Here is an 18,218-nt window from a genome sequence, read left to right on the forward strand (position 1 = left end):
TCTATTATAATACTTTGTGCAGCCACAAGTTAAAATCTTGATTTAAATTTAAGTAAATTAACCATTAGAAAATATAAAATTTGATGATTTAATTAATTTTTTTTTTCTCACAGTGTTGTGAAAATGTTCATTGGTTTTGTGATCTGATTCCTGTTCAAGATATTATCCTGAATTGAGCTGAAGTCCTTGCAGTAACTGATTCTGGTGTTATCCTGAAGTCGCTGTGCCGCTACGTTGCTGCGTTGACAAAAAATTGTTATCTGTTTTGTCTCGAGTATAGGATTGATGAAGTTCATCGTGTATGATTGAATTTTCCAACATGATATAATGCGACAAAACCCTGGATCTGTCACCCTGGATGACGAAATTACCTCAACCCTAATTATTTCGTTCATTTATTATTTGTGTATCAAAGAAACATCTGCAATATTATATGGTATTTGTAAATTTATTATTGAAATTTTTTTAACTTGTGTCAAATATTGCAATAAAAAAAATTAACAAATATTTATTCTTAAAAACATTTATTAACACAATAAAACAATGAAAAATAATAAAAAAAAATTTATTAATAAAATTACAATTATAACTTTAAATAAATGAAGTTAAATAAAAACAGATTATATTTTTAACCATAACTGTTATTTCAATAAACAAAGCGTCCGGTTCAAAACAAATGTGTTTTTGTGCTAATTTTAAAACAATTTATACCCAAATAAAACAAACTGATATTACTCCTTTTATCTCATTTGGGTGATAAACTGCTTTTGAAACTCGCACATACAGTCAATCAAGACAGGAGGAGACTGCCTTAATTGACTGCAGCCAGGGAGATTACACGGCCAATGGTTAGCGAGGGAGCCCAATTACGCACTTGTTTCATCTAACAACTACACAATTTATCAGTCTTGACTCTTAAATGACAGCATTCTCCTGAATTACAGCATCACCAATGGATGAAGTCCATGATAAGTAGCGAAGGAGTTACCCTGAAGACAGAATGAACATTTATTAGTTTGACAATTATTTTCAACAATATTTGATCAACAGAAAGCAATACCTTAAATCAAGCTTAAGGAAGTAAAAAAGGAGATTCAAGGGAAGCAGGCAAGCAGCCAACAGGTTACCAAACAAGGTAGCGTACCTTGTTGACTATCAGTCAGTCCTTTTTCTTCAACATGACTTTTCTTAAGGTTTGTCATGCAAATTTAAATAGTTTCAAACCTGTAAATAAAAAACAAGAAAATTAAGTCACCTTGTTAATAATTTGTGTCATCAATGTGCTTGAAAACTATAATCTAAAAGAATAATTAAACAGAAATCAGTATACTGCAGTCGAAATCGTCTTACAACATTAGATAGACGTGAGTGCAGATCAATACTTTGAATACATATTGATATTAGACTGCAACAAAGAAAGTTCCGTGACATGACAAGTGAACTTACACTTGAAACCACCAAACAGTTAGTCAAGGTTCTCTTGAAGATTGAATGAGAGATTGGTCTGTGATAGGGTTGGTGATCTAGCAAGTCCAGTTCTTACAGCAGATAATTATAATGAATCCTAATAAAAGATGAGAAGAATTTATGTTTCAACAATACTGTAAATAATACCCGCAAATGTTTAGAAGATATTCGAAGAGATCAACGACATGCCATGAACTCATGAAGCCAATGACTTCATCCAATCATCAAGCAAAGCGATGCACAAAAGCAGACGATGATGATTTTCGTTAAGTAGGCCTAGCACAAAATTCTTTTACAATGTGTCTCTTGTACGCGTGGGCACTTTACCCTTACCAACTTTTGTTAAATGAAAACGCGAAATCTTGATGATGTCGCCAACAAACTCACCAAGTCGTCGGCAACAACTCCTTGTAATCTTGATGGTCTTATAAAAGTTGCGGACTTCCATTACAGCCACAGACTTGAGGAACGGCCAGGAGCTCTTGTGTGTATGCAACAGCCGAAGAAAGTTGAGTTTCCAGTGCTGGCTGCAGCAGGTTGCATTGGAGTTGGCGTCGACTGGGGGATTTTCTTGGGCTGGGCACGATCATAAAATGGCTAAGCTTCAGAAGTTGGTTGACCTGGATTGGGGCCATAAACTTCAGTTTTGTCGTCATTGAGCGTTATTACATTACTCGTTTGCTGATTAACGTACGTTTTGTCCCGGTATTCCATCCCCAAATTGAAAATGACGTCGGCTAGTAAAGGAGACTGGGATTCTAATATTTTGGGACCACTGCTTTTCCACTGATGGTTATTAGTTATTACACCAGACCATTATGGTAAATCAACGTGAAAGTGGGTCAATATAATGCCAGTGTTGCAGAGGGTAGATTATGTTCGTCTTCTTCTTTCTCAACTTTGAGGACAGTCTGAAAGGTATCTATCAATTTCTACGTCAAGATCCAGACAGGATTTGTTTTGACCTAAAATGTAATAATCATTAGTGTGTTGGATGACAAAAGTAAGGTGATTTAATTATATGCTTGTTTTCCAACTGTAACATGGTAGTCACCTGCCTCAAGTTGAATTGCAGAAGACAAAGGGCTTTTCAAATTTCGTCTTGCCCAAATCTTCAAGCAACTATTGGAATTGATGGGGCTGCTCGAGTAATAATACTCCTTATGATCCCCGGCAATAGTTTCTTTACCGCCGTCAATTTCTCACCGACCACAATCGAGAAATATAAGCAAACTTTAGAGTGAACGGACTCATTAATGTGCACTAGTCACTACAATTGAACAATTCCATGATTGAAACTTTGAAACAATATGCAGATGATGTCATCGTCACCAAACTCCGCTGTGGTATAACAAGTTTTTAACAACTTTTGCCCTGCCAGGCCATGACAGTGCAGACGAACTTCCGTGAGAAATGGGAAGCGATGTTGCCTTTTTACGAAGCTCAGAAAATTACCCGAATGGTTTCTAACTTCTCAGCACAGTCATGGGCATGGAGAGATGGTTTCCAGTCTCCATGTTAAATTTCCCATAAGGGGTTGTCCGCTTTTTTTACTAAAAGGTCTCTCGGTATGTCCATATGCCGCGAGAGCCTAGATGGCGCCACCGTCGGAGAGACCTCCCTATGCCTCCATGTAAAAGTCGTTAGTAAAAAAGTAGCGTCCCGTCGAATCCCCTTATGGGAAATTTAACACTGTCATTGGGAACCACCTCTCCATACCCCTGGCACAGTACCGATAAGCATAATTCAAATAACGCCTATTTTGCGGTAACATTTGGTTCCTTTTTCATATCCTTAACCGGATGCTTGTTACATCCTTTTGATTACGTCCAACATAAAATGTATGTATAAAGGCTAAAGAGGAGACTTCATTTAAAGAAAACTAGTGCTGTTAATAGAAGCGCGCATTATGAACATTGAGTAAAAAAATTTGTTCGCTTTTACAGAAATGCCACTATTCCCAGCTCCACGTACGTATTTGTTGTTTGAATCACAACAAATATTTTGCTATTCTTTTTTACAAAATTTTTCTTATTGATTACAAACGCAGTTCAGTTCATGGAAACTGACAGGGCAGTGGTGATAACAACTAAAAAGCAACAACGTTGGATATCCCGTTTCCATCCAACTAAGCCAATTCTAGCCTGCGGTTCTTGTCAAGTAGTTTTATTTAAGACAACTAATGCTTCCTCCCCTTTTTTACATTGGAGGGAAAAACAAATGAAATTTGGCCCAAGTCTAAACAAGCGAATTACTGCACTTGAATGGAACGTAAGAAAAATTAATTATTTTGATGGAATTTTTTCATCAACTTCTTCTGATCTTCTGTTCTTTTTAAAAAGTTAAGTGGGACCCAACTGGCTATCGGATGCGAAGACGGCGATGTCATTGTCTGGAATTATCCAAACGTCGATATCGTTTTCCAAATAAATCGCCATTTAAATGGGGTTCATGATATTAAATGGAATCCATTTGAACATGATGTTTTGGCTACTATTCAAAGTGTAAGTTTCGACGTCCTACCAGATGCTAAGATACAATCTTGCTTCAGATGACCCTCTAAACATCTCCTTATTCCAGGGTCAAACAAGATTGCTGATATGGCATTCTTACATAAGGCTTCACTCAAAGTCAAATCTTTACTGCACAATTGAGGAATCAAACAAAGATTGCAACAGACAAATCAAATGGGTTTCTAGCGTTGAATACAAGAGAATAACCCTGGTGGAATGGATCGCAAAAAACGTCGTAGCTCTCGGTTTTTCCAATGGCCTTATCGAGATTACTGAAATTGATGAATGTGAATCAGCAAGGAGTCGAGTCATACAAAAATTCAAACACAATGTGAGTAATTTGTTCTTGTTGTAAATTCAACCGACTAATTATTTTTGAAACAGGATGGCATAACCTCCTTGATTTGGAATGAAAGAATTCAATATTTGGCATCCAGTTCATATGACAAAACGATCAAGGTATTGTTTGTTCATTAGACATTCCCTGTACAAATTAGCGAAATTATAGCTGCCTGTGTTCCTGTCTGGTTTTCACAGGTTTGGTCCATAAACACGAACAAGCCCATACACAACCAAAGCTTTGATTCCTATTGCTACACATTGGCTTGGAGGCCGAACGGGAAAATAGGAGACGGAATTGAGGATACTAGGAAAATGCAAGACAATTTCAATTTCGCTTGGTAGGATTTTTTTTAAACAGTTGCAAATGATCTTATATCACTCCATTTATAGTTTTAACGCTTTTTAACACATTAAAAATAATAAATTTGGGTTTCCAATTAGTGGATTAAAAGATGGGTCCATTGTGATGTGGAATCCGTTAGATAATTTCGCGGAAAAAAAGAAATTAAAAATTGATGGACATGTAACTGCACTCTCATTTTCAGCCCATGGACAGTTCCTGGCATCAGCGGAACACAATCAATGTATTAACATTTGGTCGACCGAGGTATTATTTGGTAACCTATTTTTTGATTCGAGTTATCGATATCGTGTTATTGTAGCACTTAATCAAAATAATATTCCTCTAATCAACTTTTACTGCATCCTTAAACAAAATCAGACCTGGACGCCGGTTTTCATCGGCAAATCCAATTTAAACGCAGTCCTTCAAGGGTTTTCTTGGTTGTCACCGAGCTCCACAACCGATACTGACTGTAAATTAGTTGTCAACTCAACCACTAAAAAGGTGTCCAAGATACAAATTCAAAAGGAATTATTCGGGACAGAATTTAAACTTAACCTATCACAAAATTTAATTTCCAGATTCAAGTAATTGAATATAAGAAAGATGGATGGCCAAAGTTTTTGCAGCAGACACAGATCAATTTACCAAACAAAAATCGGTTTTAATAAATTGCAATGAAGACTAACGACTGCTCATAAAACGTAAGATTCTAATCAAACCTTGAAATTTTAGATTTCAACTGATTTTTTTCTCATCAAATACAATTCATTAGATAAAACTTGCCATTTGAAATGTATATAGTATGGTAGGACCTATTTATTTATTTAGAATCATCAGTCATCATTAGTCTTCACCTTTATCCTCACCATAAAACAATTCGCAATCTATTTTGTAACTGTCGAATTAAAACACGATAATATTGAAATCGGGATAGTTTTTAGCGAAAAACGGCGGTAAACTGCCAAGAGGAACTGTCCTGACGCTAAGTTGTCCTTCAGTAGGAACAACAATTAGATCGAGGGGATCAGGAACAATACCTAGTCGTCTCAGTTCATCGTAGACGTATTCTCCGTCGGTGCTGCCAACGTCACATGTCGGCATTTGTCCAGCGCCTTTAACGGGTCGAGCACAGAATTCGTCCACACGCCGGCCGTCGATGATGTGGGGCATTTTCCCTTCCAGGAACGGGAATAAAGCGACGTGAAAACCGTTGACGTTTTTGATGTTGAAGTTGGCTGAAAGTTTAGGTTTGATTGGTTTGATAGCGGCGCGTGAGACTGAATCTCGGTCGTCCGTGTAGACAGCGACGATCCATCGTGTTGGCAATGGATAACGGGTAGATATCACTTGCGCCACTTGCTCGGAAACTTCTTCTGTAGACATTGATTCACTTCGGACTTGGCTTAATTGACGTTGGAAACACTCTCCAATCAGCTGTTCGTTACGTGCCAGTATTTTTATGTTGCGTTCTCGCATGGCGGCCTTTCTCCGACTCACTTCCCTGATTAAAGTCATTAATAGTTAATTTATTACTTAAGCCCTTTTTGTTAAAGGATGGTGCATGAAAAATCTATCTTACTGTGCAGGCATATTCCCTAGTCCAGAGAAGTAATTGAAAGCAATCGATCCGCTTTCAATAAGATCGTTGTATCGCTTCAGTTTTTCCGAAATCTGGATGGCATCGCACTATTGAAATTTAAAATGTCATTTTTGATTGCACTACACATTTAACAGAAAACTCAATTGATTATCTACCTTTAGATTATCTTGGATGTTGTCCATTAAATCTGAGCCAGCGATCTGTTGGCCGAGTAAACCTTCCATAAGAAGAATAATTTCTCCATCCAAATAGCGGGCTCGATCAAGCCACCACAGTGTCTGGAACTCGGATGAGTTGTTGGTCGTCATCACACTCATATCGTACAAACCTCTCAAAATTGTGTCTTCTGCATCCTTGTATTGGCGGCCGTCATCGGGAATGACGAGGTCTTCTAATCGCCGGACAACGTCTAGTGTGTCCAACAGTGTCGTCGGTTGTGGCAAAATCCGACGGTTGATGACTTCCGCGATGGTGATCAGGGAAGCCGCGATACCGATGGTAGTAAAAATGGTTTCGACATTGTTTGTCCGATTATTTCCTTGGTCTCGTGCTAGATGTACATAGTTGTCCAACATGCTGACCGCAGAATCCTCACTAAGAACAACGGAAACAAATTTCTGGCTAGTGCAGAGAAAGAGCACAAGCACCCATGAAGTCGCTATGATGGAATTCGGCTTCATCTATTAATTTCAAACACATTAACATTATGACAAACATTCTCTGTTAAATACTTTAAATACTGTTAATCAAATAAAAAAAACTTTAAGCTTATATCAGTAACAAATACCTGAGAGCAGTTGGTAATGCCAAATACAACGTCAACAGTATTCAAATTTGTTTTTTGCGAGTCTTGACCAATTATTTAAAAAGTTGAGTTGATGTAGAACTTACTATGGACGTGGTTGATCCAGTGGCGGCTCAACTCCAACTGCGGATCACAGGTGAAAAATGTCTTTTAAGGAAAGCCATGAAGATCCCTGGTCCATCATTTCATTTCCTTCTTTCGTTTCTTTGCGTTTTTCTGATTGGTCGAAGCAACGACCTGAGATGACCTGATGGCGCCTCACAGGTTTTTTGTTGAGGACTTAATTCGAAAGGTGAATAGAGTTCAATGACTTATAGATTGAGAAAGGTCAGGTAGAAAACTGCTCGTCTGCGATGGTCATTGGAAGAGTTCAAAAAAGTCTTTTATGATATTTCCCTCTATTATTTTGGAGAACGTTTACCGTTTGAAACATAGAAGGTTCTTATCAAAGGAAAATTTTTGCACGGTGAAAAAAGCGTTGGGAACATATTTGGAAGTGGAAGAGATATTGTTTTTTTTTTTTTAACTTTAAGTTACCTTCAGTAAACGTTCAACGAGGCGTCTTACTAGAGACATGATACACAATACGCTTTTTGGGAGGTTCATAAACAGGTTGAGGTTGCTTTCCCACCACAGTTACTTTTTGAGATTCTTCTGAATTGGGAGGTTCGGTTGTGGTAAAGCACTCGGCATTTGAATCAGATATAGGTTCCTCGATCACCAATGAAGGACAATGAACTTGCTCTGCTGAAGTTGATGTTGCTGACAGTTTATGTTTTCGATTTTGGGGAGCTTTCAGTTTGTTCTCGATTTCTTGCCTCCTGTTGTTTAACTTGGAACGAGTGTCATTTAATGTCTCGAGCTCTGGTGCATAACAAACATGTCTAAATATCAAAGTAATAAAAATAAGATTTTTCTGTTAGAAAATGGGCAAAATTTTGGTTTGGTGGAATAGATTTACAGCAGCCTTTTGTTACGGCACAACACTACTATACGAATGTATCGTCAAACTATATGAAAACTCTCCCTTCTGAGGATAGCTCAATTAAAACATGGGGCTGTGGTAGGGAATTTACTAATAAGAAAAGTAATGTAACAATGCATTGCCGTGGAAGCGTTAATTAGGTATGTCGCAATATACCGTTCTATTGTTGAGGTATTACATGTTAACACTTACACTCTAGCCTATATTATAACATACTTCCACATCACACACATTTCTCAGTTACTTGTGATCATGTTGTGTGATACCATAGTAGTGTTGCCCCGTGACAAAATGGTTTTGATCTACCCCATTGAACTAGACTTTAAGCAAAATATGTTGACTGAACTTGAAAAATTAGTTAAAACTTACAGTGTTCCTCCGTAAAAATTTCTGTCATCCATTTTATGTTTTGCAAATCTGGCTGACTGTATTGTATGAAACTTAACCTGAAACACTTCACAAAATTTTTCAGTGGGATAATCAGGTAAATGTTTCAGATATTCAATGCTTCCGAACCCTTGACACAGTGTTTCTAGTTCAGCCATTACAGCTATGGCAGGCACTCTGTCTATCAACAGATACTGAGACTCATCAACCACAGAATATACCTTCAGGAATAGATTTTGATTAATGAAAATGAACTACATCACACAACTGAAATGAATCTACAGGTATAATCTCTTTTACCTTCACAGCAGTTAGTTTCTTCCCTTGTCGGTACCTTGGACGATTTGTGCAAAGCTCCTGTCTCTCATGGTGAATTTGTTTGCTAAGAACAAAAGTATTCTCCATTTTTTTTTTCTTAAATGGTGTCTTCTAGCCAACAAAGGCTTAATTGATCAAGTATTAAAATTTGCACAGACTAGGAATAATTCGTGACCAAATCTGTTATTAGAAGACCCAGCAGACAAACGTGTTAACGTGGTTACATCGGTATTTTCTTTTGTTATTGCGACACTTAGCCCTCTAGTGATAAGTTTCGGCACAACAACAAAATAATAGTAAAGATTCCAGATGGCCTTGCATGGCTCCACCTCCTTTGGCGCTTCCATTTTTGATTATCGAGTTCAGATCAGTGGCGCAACAGGTGTACATCTCTTGATCTGTGCTGAGTTGGTTCTAAAAGATTTAAGTAATAACTAATAAGAGGTAAAAGTTTAATAATTTCCCATTAATCTTTCATACCTGTATATTTGATATTGAACAAAACATCAGAACAATTTCTCGTGTTTCCTATTGTTTTCAGTTTTTACATTATTGTGCTCATATGTTGCTTGCTGTTGCTCATAAGTAAATTTTTTTTCAGTATTTACTTCATTCATTTATGGCTACCTCAAATGATCGAGCCATATTGAATAGCATTATCAACCCACTCTTGGCTAACGACGAATTTAAAGCGCTTGATGATGCAAGAGAAGATATTGATGAAATAGGTATAAGTTCTATATTATAAAAATATGTTTTACTGTTTTGCATATTTAATTATTTTGTTGTATTTCATTTTATCTGTAGATAACTCTGAAAATGAAAAAAGTGCAAAAGAGTTTGAAAAACAAGGAGTTATCTTTGCTGAGTCTGGAAAAATGGATGAAGCATTGAAAATGTTCAACAATGCAATTGATTCATCACCAATGTGGGCTTCAGCATATAATAATAGAGCTCAAGCATTACGGCTTCTCAAAAGAAATGAAGGTTTGTTTAACAACATTCAGCATATAAATCCATTTGAATCTTACATTACGATTTTGTTATGAGTAGAAGCTATGGAAGATCTAAATAAAGCCATAGAACTTAGCCAAGGGAGAGGAAAAGCTGCTTGCCAGGCTTACTGCCAGAGGGCAATGCTCTATCACTATGCAGGCAATGAAGAACTTGCCTTCACAGACTGGGAATCTGCAAGTAATTTGGGGAGCCAGTTTGCTAAGAATCAGCTAATTCAAAAAAACCCTTATGCTGCATTGTGCAACAAAATGCTTCACGATGTTTTTAAGAATTTAAAGGAAGGTAGCCCCGTTAAGTAGAGTACATGTAGATAAGTGTATACAGCTCAAGCATCTAAACTTCAAACCAATAATTCCGTCCATCACAAATCTCGGTCTAGGCGATGAAGAGAATATGGTAACGTGTATTCGATTTATAGTTGGTAAGCGGTGTACCTTGATATTATTATGTATTCTTTTATATTTCTGATGTTGAAAATATGAATAAACGTTTAAACGGAAGTGTATGCAATAAGACTGCAGGGGCACAATCGTATAACCCTTAAGAAATCCTATAAAGATAGACTGAAGGGAAGAAATAAATAAATCTGTGAACCCATCCCAACTAATCAATAATAAAAGTAGTCACTAGCTATGTGAAATAAATGTTGCTAGAAATAATAATGGAGATTAATCAATTTCAAACCCACTTGAATGCATTTATGACAAACATACAGAAGTAAACCTTGAAAATGCTGTACAATAAAAAGAAATTAATTATTAATTAATATTGGTCCCACGTTCTCTCTCCACAAGATCATCAGTGCGGGCTGACAGATGATTCTGCGCCACCATTTAAACTTCAAGCTACACTAAAACAAAATAGCCTACTGCTCATCATCTTTTTCAATCATTTCGAAATCCTTGCCAGTTTGTTCCGATTCTGTCTCGGATTTGTCGTCAGCTTCCCTAAATCGTAGTCTTAGTTAGTAATTGTGTGTTTCAGTTAACTTGCTAACATAGCGCATTTTAAAAACCGTGGTAACAAGTAAAATCATAACTTACTCGTTATTTTCAAGTTGTGCATCTTCTTTGCTACTTTCTTCTTCTTTACCACTTTCTTCTTCTTTGTCCTCATTTTCATCATCAGATGACTTTTTCTTGCCATTATTTTTTTTACTCTTGTTATTTGAGGATTCCTTGTCTCGGCATTCGTACTGTGAGATTTAGAAGCCGATAAATACATTTTTTTTTTTAATTTTAATTTATAAAAAAACATACTTTCCACAGCGGCCAAAACGAGGCGAAAAATCCAACGTCCTCTGTGAGATTTGGGAAAATCCAAAGGTGGTGACGACCCATCGATATCAACCACAAAAGACAAAAAACGAGCACTCGTAGAACAGCAAGCCCAAAAATGAACATCAGAAATCCTGCAGCTCCGATACTCAAGTAATAGACACCTTTCCTATAAAGAGATTTTTGTTTGAAACAAACGCATGTTTTGCTGTTTTAGAGAATTTTAACCAACATTTACCTTACAACAGGCGGCCACAGTGGGAAAAGACAAAGAGCCACGGCGGCTAAAACTACACCTCCACCCGCAAGCCAGTAGTAATATGGTATGGGATCATATATCCATACGTATGCATCATTTCCATCGACAAATATCTGTTCTAAATGCATATCGAGGCGAATTTTACGCTTCTCTTTTTTCACCTTTTCCTTTTTTTCTTCAGCATGGCTACTCTCACCATCATCCCCTTTCTTTTCATCTTCAGCTTCAGATTTGTCTTTCTTTCCACTTTCGATTTCCTTCTTTTTTTCTTTCTTTTTTGCTCGAGCTTTTAGTTCTTGTTCTGACACTGGAATTTTTCTAGCTCTGTGAAAGAATTTTTTACGTAGAAGCCTGGAATAGAAGAGAGGTTTAGAATACCGTACAAAGCAAGAAACAATGAATTATTAGCTCTCGAAAGAAACAATGATTGCACTCACAGATCAAGATACTTGACAATAGATTCTCGTGTAGTAAATAGAGGATCTTCTTTATTTTTTCCTGCTGTGCTCCATGGGGATGTCAGAAGTTTGTCAACTGCTTTGGAGGCTGTAAAATATTCCACACTATGACTGAGGAATTTGGTTTTCTTGCAAAGAACATTTGCTTTAATCCATTTGGCAATTGCAATTTCTTCACTTGTGGGCTTGCTGGCTGGGTGCATTACTTCAGCATCCTAAATTTTACATTCAACAAAATTTTAGGGGGTAAATAGTTTTACTGTCACATAGCTCTAATGGAATACATGGAAAAATCTCAGATCATTAATCAAGGCTAACGAACTTGAATTAGGTCTTTGACTTTTGCCCGGGGGCTTTATAAAAACGTATACAGCACCAATAGAACAAGGATGCACGTAGCACGTTAGAAAATTTAAGGAATAATAACGGTGTTTTGCTTACATCTTTTTTCTTTGACTTGGAGACTTTTCTCTTCTCTAATTTACTAGCCATTATTATGTTTCTAAATTACGAGAATATAAACTGGACTGAACGGATAACAAAACAATTGACGAGATCTCCAAAAAACAACGACTGTGCAAGACGCATTAGAATCTGACGTGGAACAATTAGCAGACGATATCTTGCAGACGACAGTTTCTAGTTTCCGACTTTCCGTGCTTTTACGTAACCCGGAAAATTTAAAACACAACAATATTATTAATATGTGAATCCTGAGTAAACTTGAGCCCTTCTTAAATTTAAGCAATGTTTATCTTCAAATTTTTCAGAAATCCTCTGTGGAGGTTGGGTTTACTTAATAACTGTACCAGACGAGAAATCAGTACAAGGTTTTATTGTGATCATAAGATTTTTCCTGTTGATTACCAGGTAAGTATTTTGTGAATTTTTTAAGCACCTGAATAAGTCTACAGTCTCTTATTTAAGGTTTGCTATAAAGTCCTTGGATTAAATGAAAACTGCAGCCAGAAAGAACTTAAGCAAGCTTTTGTGGAATTGGTAAAGAAACACCATCCTGACAGCAGTCAAGAAGTTGACACTGCTAAATTCCAGTTGGTACGACAAGTTTAAATTTTTAAAATTATTTGTGAAAGAATTGATTTAATGGTAATTATATGTTTAAGATTGAAAATGCATACAGAAAGCTCCAGGAAAAGTTTAGGATTGACACAGAGAGATCAGCATTGAGAGCAAAGGAAGATGATCAGGATATCAGGAACAACCATCAAAACTCAGAGCAGAGTTGTGAACACGATATTGAAGTATTTTATTTATGATTAGACAAATTTCACATGTGTATGCATTTATTTATTTTATTTATTTATTTAGCATACAGCTCCTCAGCACAGACAATTCCTAAATTATGAAGGCATTGGGCAGGGTACACCTTTTCAAAGAGAAAAGCAGTACCAAAAATATCAGGTGAAAAAGGCAGTTGAAAATGTGTACAATCATCGGACTTCGCAAATTCCAAACACAGAAGAGAATTCACTTGTTCTGAAAGACACCAAAGCAGCAAAGAAATCGAAAATCAAGTCTGAAAGAGCAAAACATAACTTTGATGTAAATTACGTACCAACTTTGAAAATTCCTTATGTTTATTAGGCATGGAATCGATCGATTAGTTGAAGATTTAATTCAAGAATCTATCGCAAAAGGAGAATTCGCTAATTTGAGAGGAACTGGCAAACCTCTCGAAACACAAAACCATAACCCCTATATTGATGTTGTAACGCACAAAATTAATCAGGTATTATGCAATTTTTATAAGTTCATTATTAGTTGGATTTAAATTTTTGTTTTGCCATTTTTGTTTTTAATATTTGCAGATATTAATTGAAAACGGATTCTCTCCTCAATGGGTTATGTTGGAAAAGGAAATTCGATTGGAAATAACTAATATAAAACATAGACTACGAAATGAAAGATTAAAACTGGGGGAAATCCCTTTGAGCGCAAGCGAAAGGCTTCTATGGAGCAAGGTTCTGAACTCGCTAAATGACGACGTAAAACAAGTCAACAAGAAAATTAACGATTATAATTTAATCGTGCCGCTTCTGAATAAGCAAATGGTGCATATAAATCTGTTTAAAATATCTGAAAATTGTCTAAGAGATAACCCCTCGAATTCAACGATGGAACATTCAAGCATTAAACAAGAGCATCGCCGTCAAGATCACTCCACTGGGAGTACCGATTTTGAACCTGGCATATTTGGTTTATTGAATTTGGTGTGGAAAAATCGCTCATAAGGACAGTCTAGAAGTCAAATTGTATATCTATTAAATTTTATTTTTCGAAAATGATAATCCCAAAGTATGTTAAAGGACGAATAATCCTAGATTCCCTGAAATACACGATTATTAGAATGCAAGTCCTTTTGGTATCTATATAAAGTACAAAACAACAGGGACACTTATAACTTGCAAGAGTATCTGACAAATTATTCAGTAAAAAAGAAGGTTCAGGTTATGTTCGAACGGGTCGGAAGACGTTGTCGATATTATATTGGGAAGCTCGTGAATTATACTTGAAGGATCAATATTAGATGGCTGGCTTGCTTCGCGATAACAGAATCCGTCAAGACTTTTTTGCTGTAAATTTACGAATATTTGTTAATTACTTAAAAATTAAATTTTATACCTATAAAATGTACATACCATTTTTTTCATACTGGCCAGACAAAAGGTGCAAACCGGCCGAGGATTGGTACTGTCGTAGCCCGGAGTTGGCAAATTGTGCTTTAAACAGGGTTGGTCCATGGGACCTTAATTGAAAAATGGGAATACGGAATATGAAATATAGCTCTCGTTTTTAAAATGAAATAACGTTATAAAAAGAAAGCGAACTTTCATAAAAATACCGCTTTTACCTGCTACAAGCTGAGTTCCAAGATGCGCAATGTAACTAGATGCGAGGCGCAATGTTTCAATTTTGGAAAGTTTCCTGTCAGCCGGCTCTGTATAGTATTGTGAAAGTTTCCGTTAATCCAAGTGGTTCAGCTCATTTACGTAAAACGTGAAATACGTACCAGTGGGAATCAAAGTTCTCAATGCAGTGAATGCGCTGTTTACACTTAACAAAAAGTTAGTAAAACAAAAAACACAAATAAGAGCATTACCCAAAAAAGCTAAACATGGTTAAGGTTTAATTCCTTATGTATGCAGTTACTGTTACATTTAATGAACAATATTTTCAAAAACTACTCTTTGATTTAAGTTTGATTTCAGTCTTTCATTTCAATCATCTAGACTTGGTAATCTTCTTGATTTTAGTTCCAAAGTTCATTTGAAAGTTGAGACTAGAGGCGGACTAGAAGTTTAAAACGCAACTTGAAAACATTTACGGTATTACGCACCTATGAGTACGATCCCTTTCGCGAGCGTTGGCATGCGACCGTGGCTTTTGACCATCTTCGGTTCCCGGTGACGAAGAATTTAAAATGAGGAATTCGTTGAACACAGGGTTTGCACTACATGTAGAGTCCTTATTCCTGTTTGATTTCTTCACAGGCGGATCATCGTTGATTGCGTGGCTTTTGGCAGAACGACGCCTCTTGTTTTTGTGTAAGCCTGCTTCGCCATAGTTGGATCGACTCATTATGTCCATCTCCATAGGCATTTGCCACCAATTTATTTTTGAATTGTTTCAAACTAAATTTCACGTTTCACTCAAGTCTGGCTGGAGATAGAACGTACGTATTAGTCAAAAGTATAAATGTACTGAAGTGATGATTATACAAAGGACATAATCAAATGGAATGAATGGAACTGGAAAATGTACCTTGTCAGATGTACACAAGTTAAATGTTGTTGAAAACGGCGAGACAATGCAAAGTTGGTTGTCCCAAGTTCCGTGACGAACATGTGTTGACTAGGGAAGGCCTGGACAGCCACTGAAAGTCCTCGCTTCTCTCGCCCAGTTTGTCTGAGGATGGCCGACTTAATTGCTACCAGCTGGTACGCTGAAGCTCGTAGCCAATGTCCTTTTCCCTCCTCAACATGAGTCTGAAACGGCTTTTTTGTTTCTTTATTGGGGTATGAAACGAGATACATTCATGGTTTTTATTTATAATTCAATAACTTTTGTGCGTATGGTTCCCAAACATACACATGCATTTTAAAACATATTCTGCTTCAAGCGTGTTATGTTCCCAGCATTATCTTAAATCACAATCAAGATTTGATAAGGCGTACCAACATGAAATGAAATAACAACTGTACATAAATCAAAGAGATTTCTTGCGTATCTTTAGTTTGTTTTGAATTACCGACTGTGATTACCAATGAATGAAACGGCAGAATGCTCAGAGAAAAGGCACTCGATATCGTGAGCGCTTTTTGGGTGAGAACATGATTTTTTGGGGACAGCTAACACGTGTTCCAAGGAAGGGAAGGGCGTTTGCAGATGTGATGAATGCTCTTCCACTTTAGCTGCTGAGAAATGGGTCCTTCTTTTTTTCTCTTTCTTTCCCTTCATCCACTTTCGTGGACAAGCCTATTTCCCTCCTCCCCAATTCTAGTTTGAGTAAATTGGCCACATCCGACAAGTGTCGTGGATATCCAATTCAAATTTATTGTGGGTGTTGGGGTTGTTTGGTAGTACTGATTGCTGCTGCGAGGCTTTAATCTTTCTCTGCGACTTTTTGCTCGCGATAGTACGCTTCTCTCATTATTTCAATTTCTGGATAAAACATACTGTATAGTATACACGTTATCAAGTTGAAAGTCTGACCTCGATGAACCTAATTAGTGAGACGTTTCCAATTTTTCCGTTATCGCCCAGCGCTTTTGCTTATCGACTATAGCACTGTTCTCGAATTACTTATTTGGTCATGCTGTTGCCGTTATTCATCTGTGTAACTTTTAATGAAAGGAGTGAAATGCGCTTAACTTGAGAAAACACAATCCAGCAGCTAAGAAAATATGGTCATTTATGATGTATTTTGACCCGCCTCGTCTTCTAACTGACTGAATATAGGAGGGCGGAAGTCTATCGTCTCATTCCTAGTCTTCAGTTGTCTGTTGACTTATCTGGAAAAGTCATCAACCAAGTTCCTTCGACGGCAGCCCAGCCTCAAAAAAGTTCAGCGTGATTTATTTAAGCGACCAGCCGTGTATCGCTTCTTTCGGATTTTCCATAAAAGCTCATTTCTGCCTTCATATACACGTCGTTAAAATTAAGTGTACATTCTTATCAGCTCACCAATAACCCAACAAAAAATTCAAAACGGAAAAGCGGATTCTTGCGTTGAACTCGGGACTTTACTTCAATTTACGTCAAATTGTTGTAGTAGCTGAACAACGGTTAAAGTTATTGAAATGCATGAACATCTTCAAGAAAAATCACTTAATCCCTATGTACGAGGAGGTGCCTCTGTGGCGGCAGGTCCCTCTTGGTAAAAAAAATGACAGATTGTTGCACTTAATGCTTGAAGTGTTAGTTCAAATATTTTCGAATATGTGATGGTTTACTCACAGAAAAAGTTGTGAGGTACAAAACCGGGCCTGCCCCGTGACTGCGTAATAACGAATTAACGATTCCGCGTGCCCCCAAAAATTTTCAAAAAGGAAGAATAGAAAAGAAAGTGTCCTACCTTTATGCCTGCCTGGGAAAAAAGTTGCTTCATCCATCCACTGAAGATGACACCAGACGGGATAGGGTAAATGGGGTCCTCGTGAATACATTCTCATGGGCGAACACGAGGAAATTTAAAGAAAGGAGACCCTTAACTCGATTGGCAGTGCATTCAATTGCATTCCAATGTACAATGGGATGCTTTTTATCTAAATAAAATAGAAAATGGGTTACAAAAAAATATTGACAGAAATAACAAGTCGGGAAAAGTTGAAAATAATCTTGGTAAACCCTAATTGTTAATAAATGGGAGAATTTCAGGTTTGCATGTATTGCATTTGATGCAGGTAATGCAGCATTAAAATATCTAGTAGGTAACAGCCAAACAAGTCAATTAAAGTAATGGAAATCATTACCTCACAAGCGATGATCCTGAGATTGTTGCTGGTGACAGGTTAACACCTGCACAAGACAAAATTGTCTATTGTGTGGTGATGATGGCTGGCTCTCTGGGCTCAAATCTGTAAAAAAGAAAAGGGTTACATAGTACAAGCAAACTGCCATGCATCGACAGGGCAATCACATGGTAAATGCTAGTCAGAAACTAACATTTGGAACAGGTTTAAGTGTTTAACTATAGCTCCCACAATCTTTCTATTTTTATTCTTAGTTTTATTTACCCGTCAAACAGCATGGAGTATGACGGTTTTCAAAACCAAATAATTCTATAACAATAAAAATCTTTAATTTTGTCTCTGACTTTTTCGAAATTTTAAACTAATCGAGAGCAGACGACACTTGTGCAATTTTCTTCTAAACTCCCCCACCCCCAAAAAATCGACCCCTTCCCTAATCCAAAACCGCAAA

At 37.0% G+C, this 18,218-nt stretch overlaps 7 protein-coding genes and 2 long non-coding RNA genes across 19 annotated transcripts; 3 read left to right on the forward strand and 6 right to left on the reverse strand.

The window, feature by feature from the left end:
- Nucleotides 1-616: 616 nt before the first annotated feature.
- On the reverse strand, nucleotides 617-1,560 carry LOC124352552. Its single transcript, XR_006921489.1, has 3 exons — nucleotides 1,447-1,560; nucleotides 1,061-1,224; nucleotides 617-989 (listed from the first exon to the last, which is right to left on the reverse strand). It is a non-coding gene; the product is annotated as an uncharacterized LOC124352552 (long non-coding RNA).
- A 78-nt stretch (nucleotides 1,561-1,638) lies between these two features.
- On the reverse strand, nucleotides 1,639-2,682 carry LOC124312670. The gene is made up of 3 exons (XR_006910614.1): nucleotides 2,522-2,682; nucleotides 2,162-2,432; nucleotides 1,639-2,087 (listed from the first exon to the last, which is right to left on the reverse strand). It is a non-coding gene; the product is annotated as an uncharacterized LOC124312670 (long non-coding RNA).
- A 661-nt stretch (nucleotides 2,683-3,343) lies between these two features.
- LOC124352644 (F-box-like/WD repeat-containing protein TBL1XR1) lies at nucleotides 3,344-5,372 on the forward strand. Of its 3 annotated transcripts, none has more exons than XM_046802206.1 (9): nucleotides 3,344-3,437; nucleotides 3,518-3,738; nucleotides 3,810-3,971; nucleotides 4,048-4,311; nucleotides 4,365-4,439; nucleotides 4,518-4,660; nucleotides 4,764-4,939; nucleotides 5,044-5,169; nucleotides 5,247-5,372. In XM_046802206.1, exons 1-8 carry the CDS (start codon nucleotides 3,416-3,418, stop codon nucleotides 5,133-5,135), a joined length of 1,155 nt encoding a protein of 384 aa, XP_046658162.1. In that variant the 5' UTR covers nucleotides 3,344-3,415; the 3' UTR covers nucleotides 5,136-5,169; nucleotides 5,247-5,372. The 3 variants fall into 3 exon arrangements, with proteins under 3 accessions (XP_046658162.1, XP_046658161.1, XP_046658160.1); XM_046802205.1 differs by having other exon boundaries at nucleotides 4,764-4,929; XM_046802204.1 differs by having other exon boundaries at nucleotides 4,764-5,169.
- LOC124352645 lies at nucleotides 5,309-7,582 on the reverse strand. Of its 2 annotated transcripts, XM_046802208.1 has the most exons (5): nucleotides 7,495-7,582; nucleotides 7,160-7,421; nucleotides 6,424-6,948; nucleotides 6,248-6,354; nucleotides 5,309-6,169 (listed from the first exon to the last, which is right to left on the reverse strand). In XM_046802208.1, the coding sequence occupies exons 3-5, from the start codon at nucleotides 6,946-6,948 to the stop codon at nucleotides 5,572-5,574; spliced, it is 1,230 nt and encodes a 409-aa protein (XP_046658164.1). In that variant the 5' UTR covers nucleotides 7,160-7,421; nucleotides 7,495-7,582; the 3' UTR covers nucleotides 5,309-5,571. The 2 variants fall into 2 exon arrangements, with proteins under 2 accessions (XP_046658164.1, XP_046658163.1); XM_046802207.1 differs by lacking the exon at nucleotides 7,495-7,582 and having other exon boundaries at nucleotides 7,056-7,312.
- Nucleotides 7,455-9,004, reverse strand: LOC124352649 (RNA-binding protein 48-like). Of its 2 annotated transcripts, XM_046802214.1 has the most exons (4): nucleotides 8,746-9,004; nucleotides 8,428-8,666; nucleotides 7,611-7,957; nucleotides 7,455-7,514 (listed from the first exon to the last, which is right to left on the reverse strand). In XM_046802214.1, exons 1-3 carry the CDS (start codon nucleotides 8,848-8,850, stop codon nucleotides 7,624-7,626), a joined length of 678 nt encoding a protein of 225 aa, XP_046658170.1. In that variant the 5' UTR covers nucleotides 8,851-9,004; the 3' UTR covers nucleotides 7,455-7,514; nucleotides 7,611-7,623. The 2 variants fall into 2 exon arrangements, with proteins under 2 accessions (XP_046658170.1, XP_046658169.1); XM_046802213.1 differs by having other exon boundaries at nucleotides 7,455-7,957; nucleotides 8,746-9,003.
- A 63-nt stretch (nucleotides 9,005-9,067) lies between these two features.
- On the forward strand, nucleotides 9,068-10,280 carry LOC124352651 (tetratricopeptide repeat protein 36-like). 2 transcript variants are annotated; one of them, XM_046774625.1, is made up of 4 exons: nucleotides 9,068-9,145; nucleotides 9,365-9,491; nucleotides 9,571-9,750; nucleotides 9,817-10,280. In XM_046774625.1, the coding sequence occupies exons 1-4, from the start codon at nucleotides 9,083-9,085 to the stop codon at nucleotides 10,077-10,079; spliced, it is 633 nt and encodes a 210-aa protein (XP_046630581.1). In that variant the 5' UTR covers nucleotides 9,068-9,082; the 3' UTR covers nucleotides 10,080-10,280. The 2 variants fall into 2 exon arrangements, with proteins under 2 accessions (XP_046630581.1, XP_046630582.1); XM_046774626.1 differs by having other exon boundaries at nucleotides 9,085-9,207.
- Nucleotides 10,281-10,452: 172 nt separating this feature from the next.
- On the reverse strand, nucleotides 10,453-12,371 carry LOC124352647 (translocation protein SEC62-like). Its single transcript, XM_046802210.1, has 6 exons — nucleotides 12,216-12,371; nucleotides 11,754-11,989; nucleotides 11,296-11,667; nucleotides 11,040-11,226; nucleotides 10,824-10,975; nucleotides 10,453-10,727 (listed from the first exon to the last, which is right to left on the reverse strand). Exons 1-6 carry the CDS (start codon nucleotides 12,264-12,266, stop codon nucleotides 10,646-10,648), a joined length of 1,080 nt encoding a protein of 359 aa, XP_046658166.1. The 5' UTR covers nucleotides 12,267-12,371; the 3' UTR covers nucleotides 10,453-10,645.
- A 51-nt stretch (nucleotides 12,372-12,422) lies between these two features.
- Nucleotides 12,423-14,144, forward strand: LOC124352646 (dnaJ homolog subfamily C member 28-like). The gene is made up of 6 exons (XM_046802209.1): nucleotides 12,423-12,644; nucleotides 12,702-12,830; nucleotides 12,899-13,036; nucleotides 13,104-13,309; nucleotides 13,380-13,524; nucleotides 13,604-14,144. Exons 1-6 carry the CDS (start codon nucleotides 12,522-12,524, stop codon nucleotides 14,024-14,026), a joined length of 1,164 nt encoding a protein of 387 aa, XP_046658165.1. The 5' UTR covers nucleotides 12,423-12,521; the 3' UTR covers nucleotides 14,027-14,144.
- Nucleotides 14,046-18,136, reverse strand: LOC124352650 (neurogenin-3-like). 6 transcript variants are annotated; one of them, XM_046802219.1, is made up of 9 exons: nucleotides 18,032-18,136; nucleotides 17,768-17,872; nucleotides 17,371-17,560; nucleotides 15,558-15,937; nucleotides 15,133-15,451; nucleotides 14,806-14,849; nucleotides 14,647-14,733; nucleotides 14,435-14,541; nucleotides 14,046-14,368 (listed from the first exon to the last, which is right to left on the reverse strand). In XM_046802219.1, the coding sequence occupies exons 5-9, from the start codon at nucleotides 15,393-15,395 to the stop codon at nucleotides 14,222-14,224; spliced, it is 648 nt and encodes a 215-aa protein (XP_046658175.1). In that variant the 5' UTR covers nucleotides 15,396-15,451; nucleotides 15,558-15,937; nucleotides 17,371-17,560; nucleotides 17,768-17,872; nucleotides 18,032-18,136; the 3' UTR covers nucleotides 14,046-14,221. The 6 variants fall into 6 exon arrangements, with proteins under 6 accessions (XP_046658175.1, XP_046658173.1, XP_046658171.1 ...); XM_046802217.1 differs by having other exon boundaries at nucleotides 15,133-15,455; nucleotides 15,558-15,801; nucleotides 18,032-18,135; XM_046802215.1 differs by having other exon boundaries at nucleotides 15,133-15,455; nucleotides 18,032-18,135.
- Nucleotides 18,137-18,218: the final 82 nt, after the last annotated feature.

The sequence above is a fragment of the Daphnia pulicaria genome, chromosome 8, assembly GCF_021234035.1.
Source record: "Daphnia pulicaria isolate SC F1-1A chromosome 8, SC_F0-13Bv2, whole genome shotgun sequence".
Classification (NCBI taxonomy): domain Eukaryota; kingdom Metazoa; phylum Arthropoda; class Branchiopoda; order Diplostraca; family Daphniidae; genus Daphnia; species Daphnia pulicaria.

What these genes read in the sequence shown, in the direction of transcription:
- LOC124352644 (XM_046802204.1), top strand. Translation starts at nt 3,416, where the DNA reads ATGCCACTATTCCCAGCTCCAC. An exon ending in TTTTGGCTACTATTCAAAGT is followed by an intron (nt 3,972 to 4,047) that starts GTAAGTTTCGAC and finishes TCCTTATTCCAG; the next exon opens with GGTCAAACAAGATTGCTGAT. An exon ending in CATATGACAAAACGATCAAG is followed by an intron (nt 4,440 to 4,517) that starts GTATTGTTTGTT and finishes TGGTTTTCACAG; the next exon opens with GTTTGGTCCATAAACACGAA.
- LOC124352645 (XM_046802208.1), bottom strand. Translation starts at nt 6,948, where the DNA reads ATGAAGCCGAATTCCATCATAGCGACTTCATGGGTGCTTGTGCTCTTT. An exon ending in ACATCCAAGATAATCTAAAG is followed by an intron (nt 6,355 to 6,423) that starts GTAGATAATCAA and finishes AAATTTCAATAG; the next exon opens with TGCGATGCCATCCAGATTTC. An exon ending in CTAGGGAATATGCCTGCACA is followed by an intron (nt 6,170 to 6,247) that starts GTAAGATAGATT and finishes GACTTTAATCAG; the next exon opens with GGAAGTGAGTCGGAGAAAGG.
- LOC124352649 (XM_046802214.1), bottom strand. Translation starts at nt 8,850, where the DNA reads ATGGAGAATACTTTTGTTCTTAGCAAACAAATTCACCATGAGAGACAG. An exon ending in AGAAACTAACTGCTGTGAAG is followed by an intron (nt 8,667 to 8,745) that starts GTAAAAGAGATT and finishes CTATTCCTGAAG; the next exon opens with GTATATTCTGTGGTTGATGA. An exon ending in AATTTTTACGGAGGAACACT is followed by an intron (nt 7,958 to 8,427) that starts GTAAGTTTTAAC and finishes TTTGATATTTAG; the next exon opens with ACATGTTTGTTATGCACCAG.
- LOC124352651 (XM_046774625.1), top strand. Translation starts at nt 9,083, where the DNA reads ATGGCTCCACCTCCTTTGGCGCTTCCATTTTTGATTATCGAGTTCAGA. An exon ending in TCAGATCAGTGGCGCAACAG is followed by an intron (nt 9,146 to 9,364) that starts GTGTACATCTCT and finishes ATTTTTTTTCAG; the next exon opens with TATTTACTTCATTCATTTAT. An exon ending in GCTTCTCAAAAGAAATGAAG is followed by an intron (nt 9,751 to 9,816) that starts GTTTGTTTAACA and finishes TGTTATGAGTAG; the next exon opens with AAGCTATGGAAGATCTAAAT.
- LOC124352647 (XM_046802210.1), bottom strand. Translation starts at nt 12,266, where the DNA reads ATGGCTAGTAAATTAGAGAAGAGAAAAGTCTCCAAGTCAAAGAAAAAA. An exon ending in ATTGTCAAGTATCTTGATCT is followed by an intron (nt 11,668 to 11,753) that starts GTGAGTGCAATC and finishes CTTCTATTCCAG; the next exon opens with GCTTCTACGTAAAAAATTCT. An exon ending in GCACAACTTGAAAATAACGA is followed by an intron (nt 10,728 to 10,823) that starts GTAAGTTATGAT and finishes ACTACGATTTAG; the next exon opens with GGAAGCTGACGACAAATCCG.
- LOC124352646 (XM_046802209.1), top strand. Translation starts at nt 12,522, where the DNA reads ATGTTTATCTTCAAATTTTTCAGAAATCCTCTGTGGAGGTTGGGTTTA. An exon ending in TTTTTCCTGTTGATTACCAG is followed by an intron (nt 12,645 to 12,701) that starts GTAAGTATTTTG and finishes CTCTTATTTAAG; the next exon opens with GTTTGCTATAAAGTCCTTGG. An exon ending in ACACTGCTAAATTCCAGTTG is followed by an intron (nt 12,831 to 12,898) that starts GTACGACAAGTT and finishes TATATGTTTAAG; the next exon opens with ATTGAAAATGCATACAGAAA.
- LOC124352650 (XM_046802219.1), bottom strand. Translation starts at nt 15,395, where the DNA reads ATGCCTATGGAGATGGACATAATGAGTCGATCCAACTATGGCGAAGCA. An exon ending in GAGAACTTTGATTCCCACTG is followed by an intron (nt 14,734 to 14,805) that starts GTACGTATTTCA and finishes AATACTATACAG; the next exon opens with AGCCGGCTGACAGGAAACTT. An exon ending in TGGCCAGTATGAAAAAAATG is followed by an intron (nt 14,369 to 14,434) that starts GTATGTACATTT and finishes GTAAATTTACAG; the next exon opens with CAAAAAAGTCTTGACGGATT.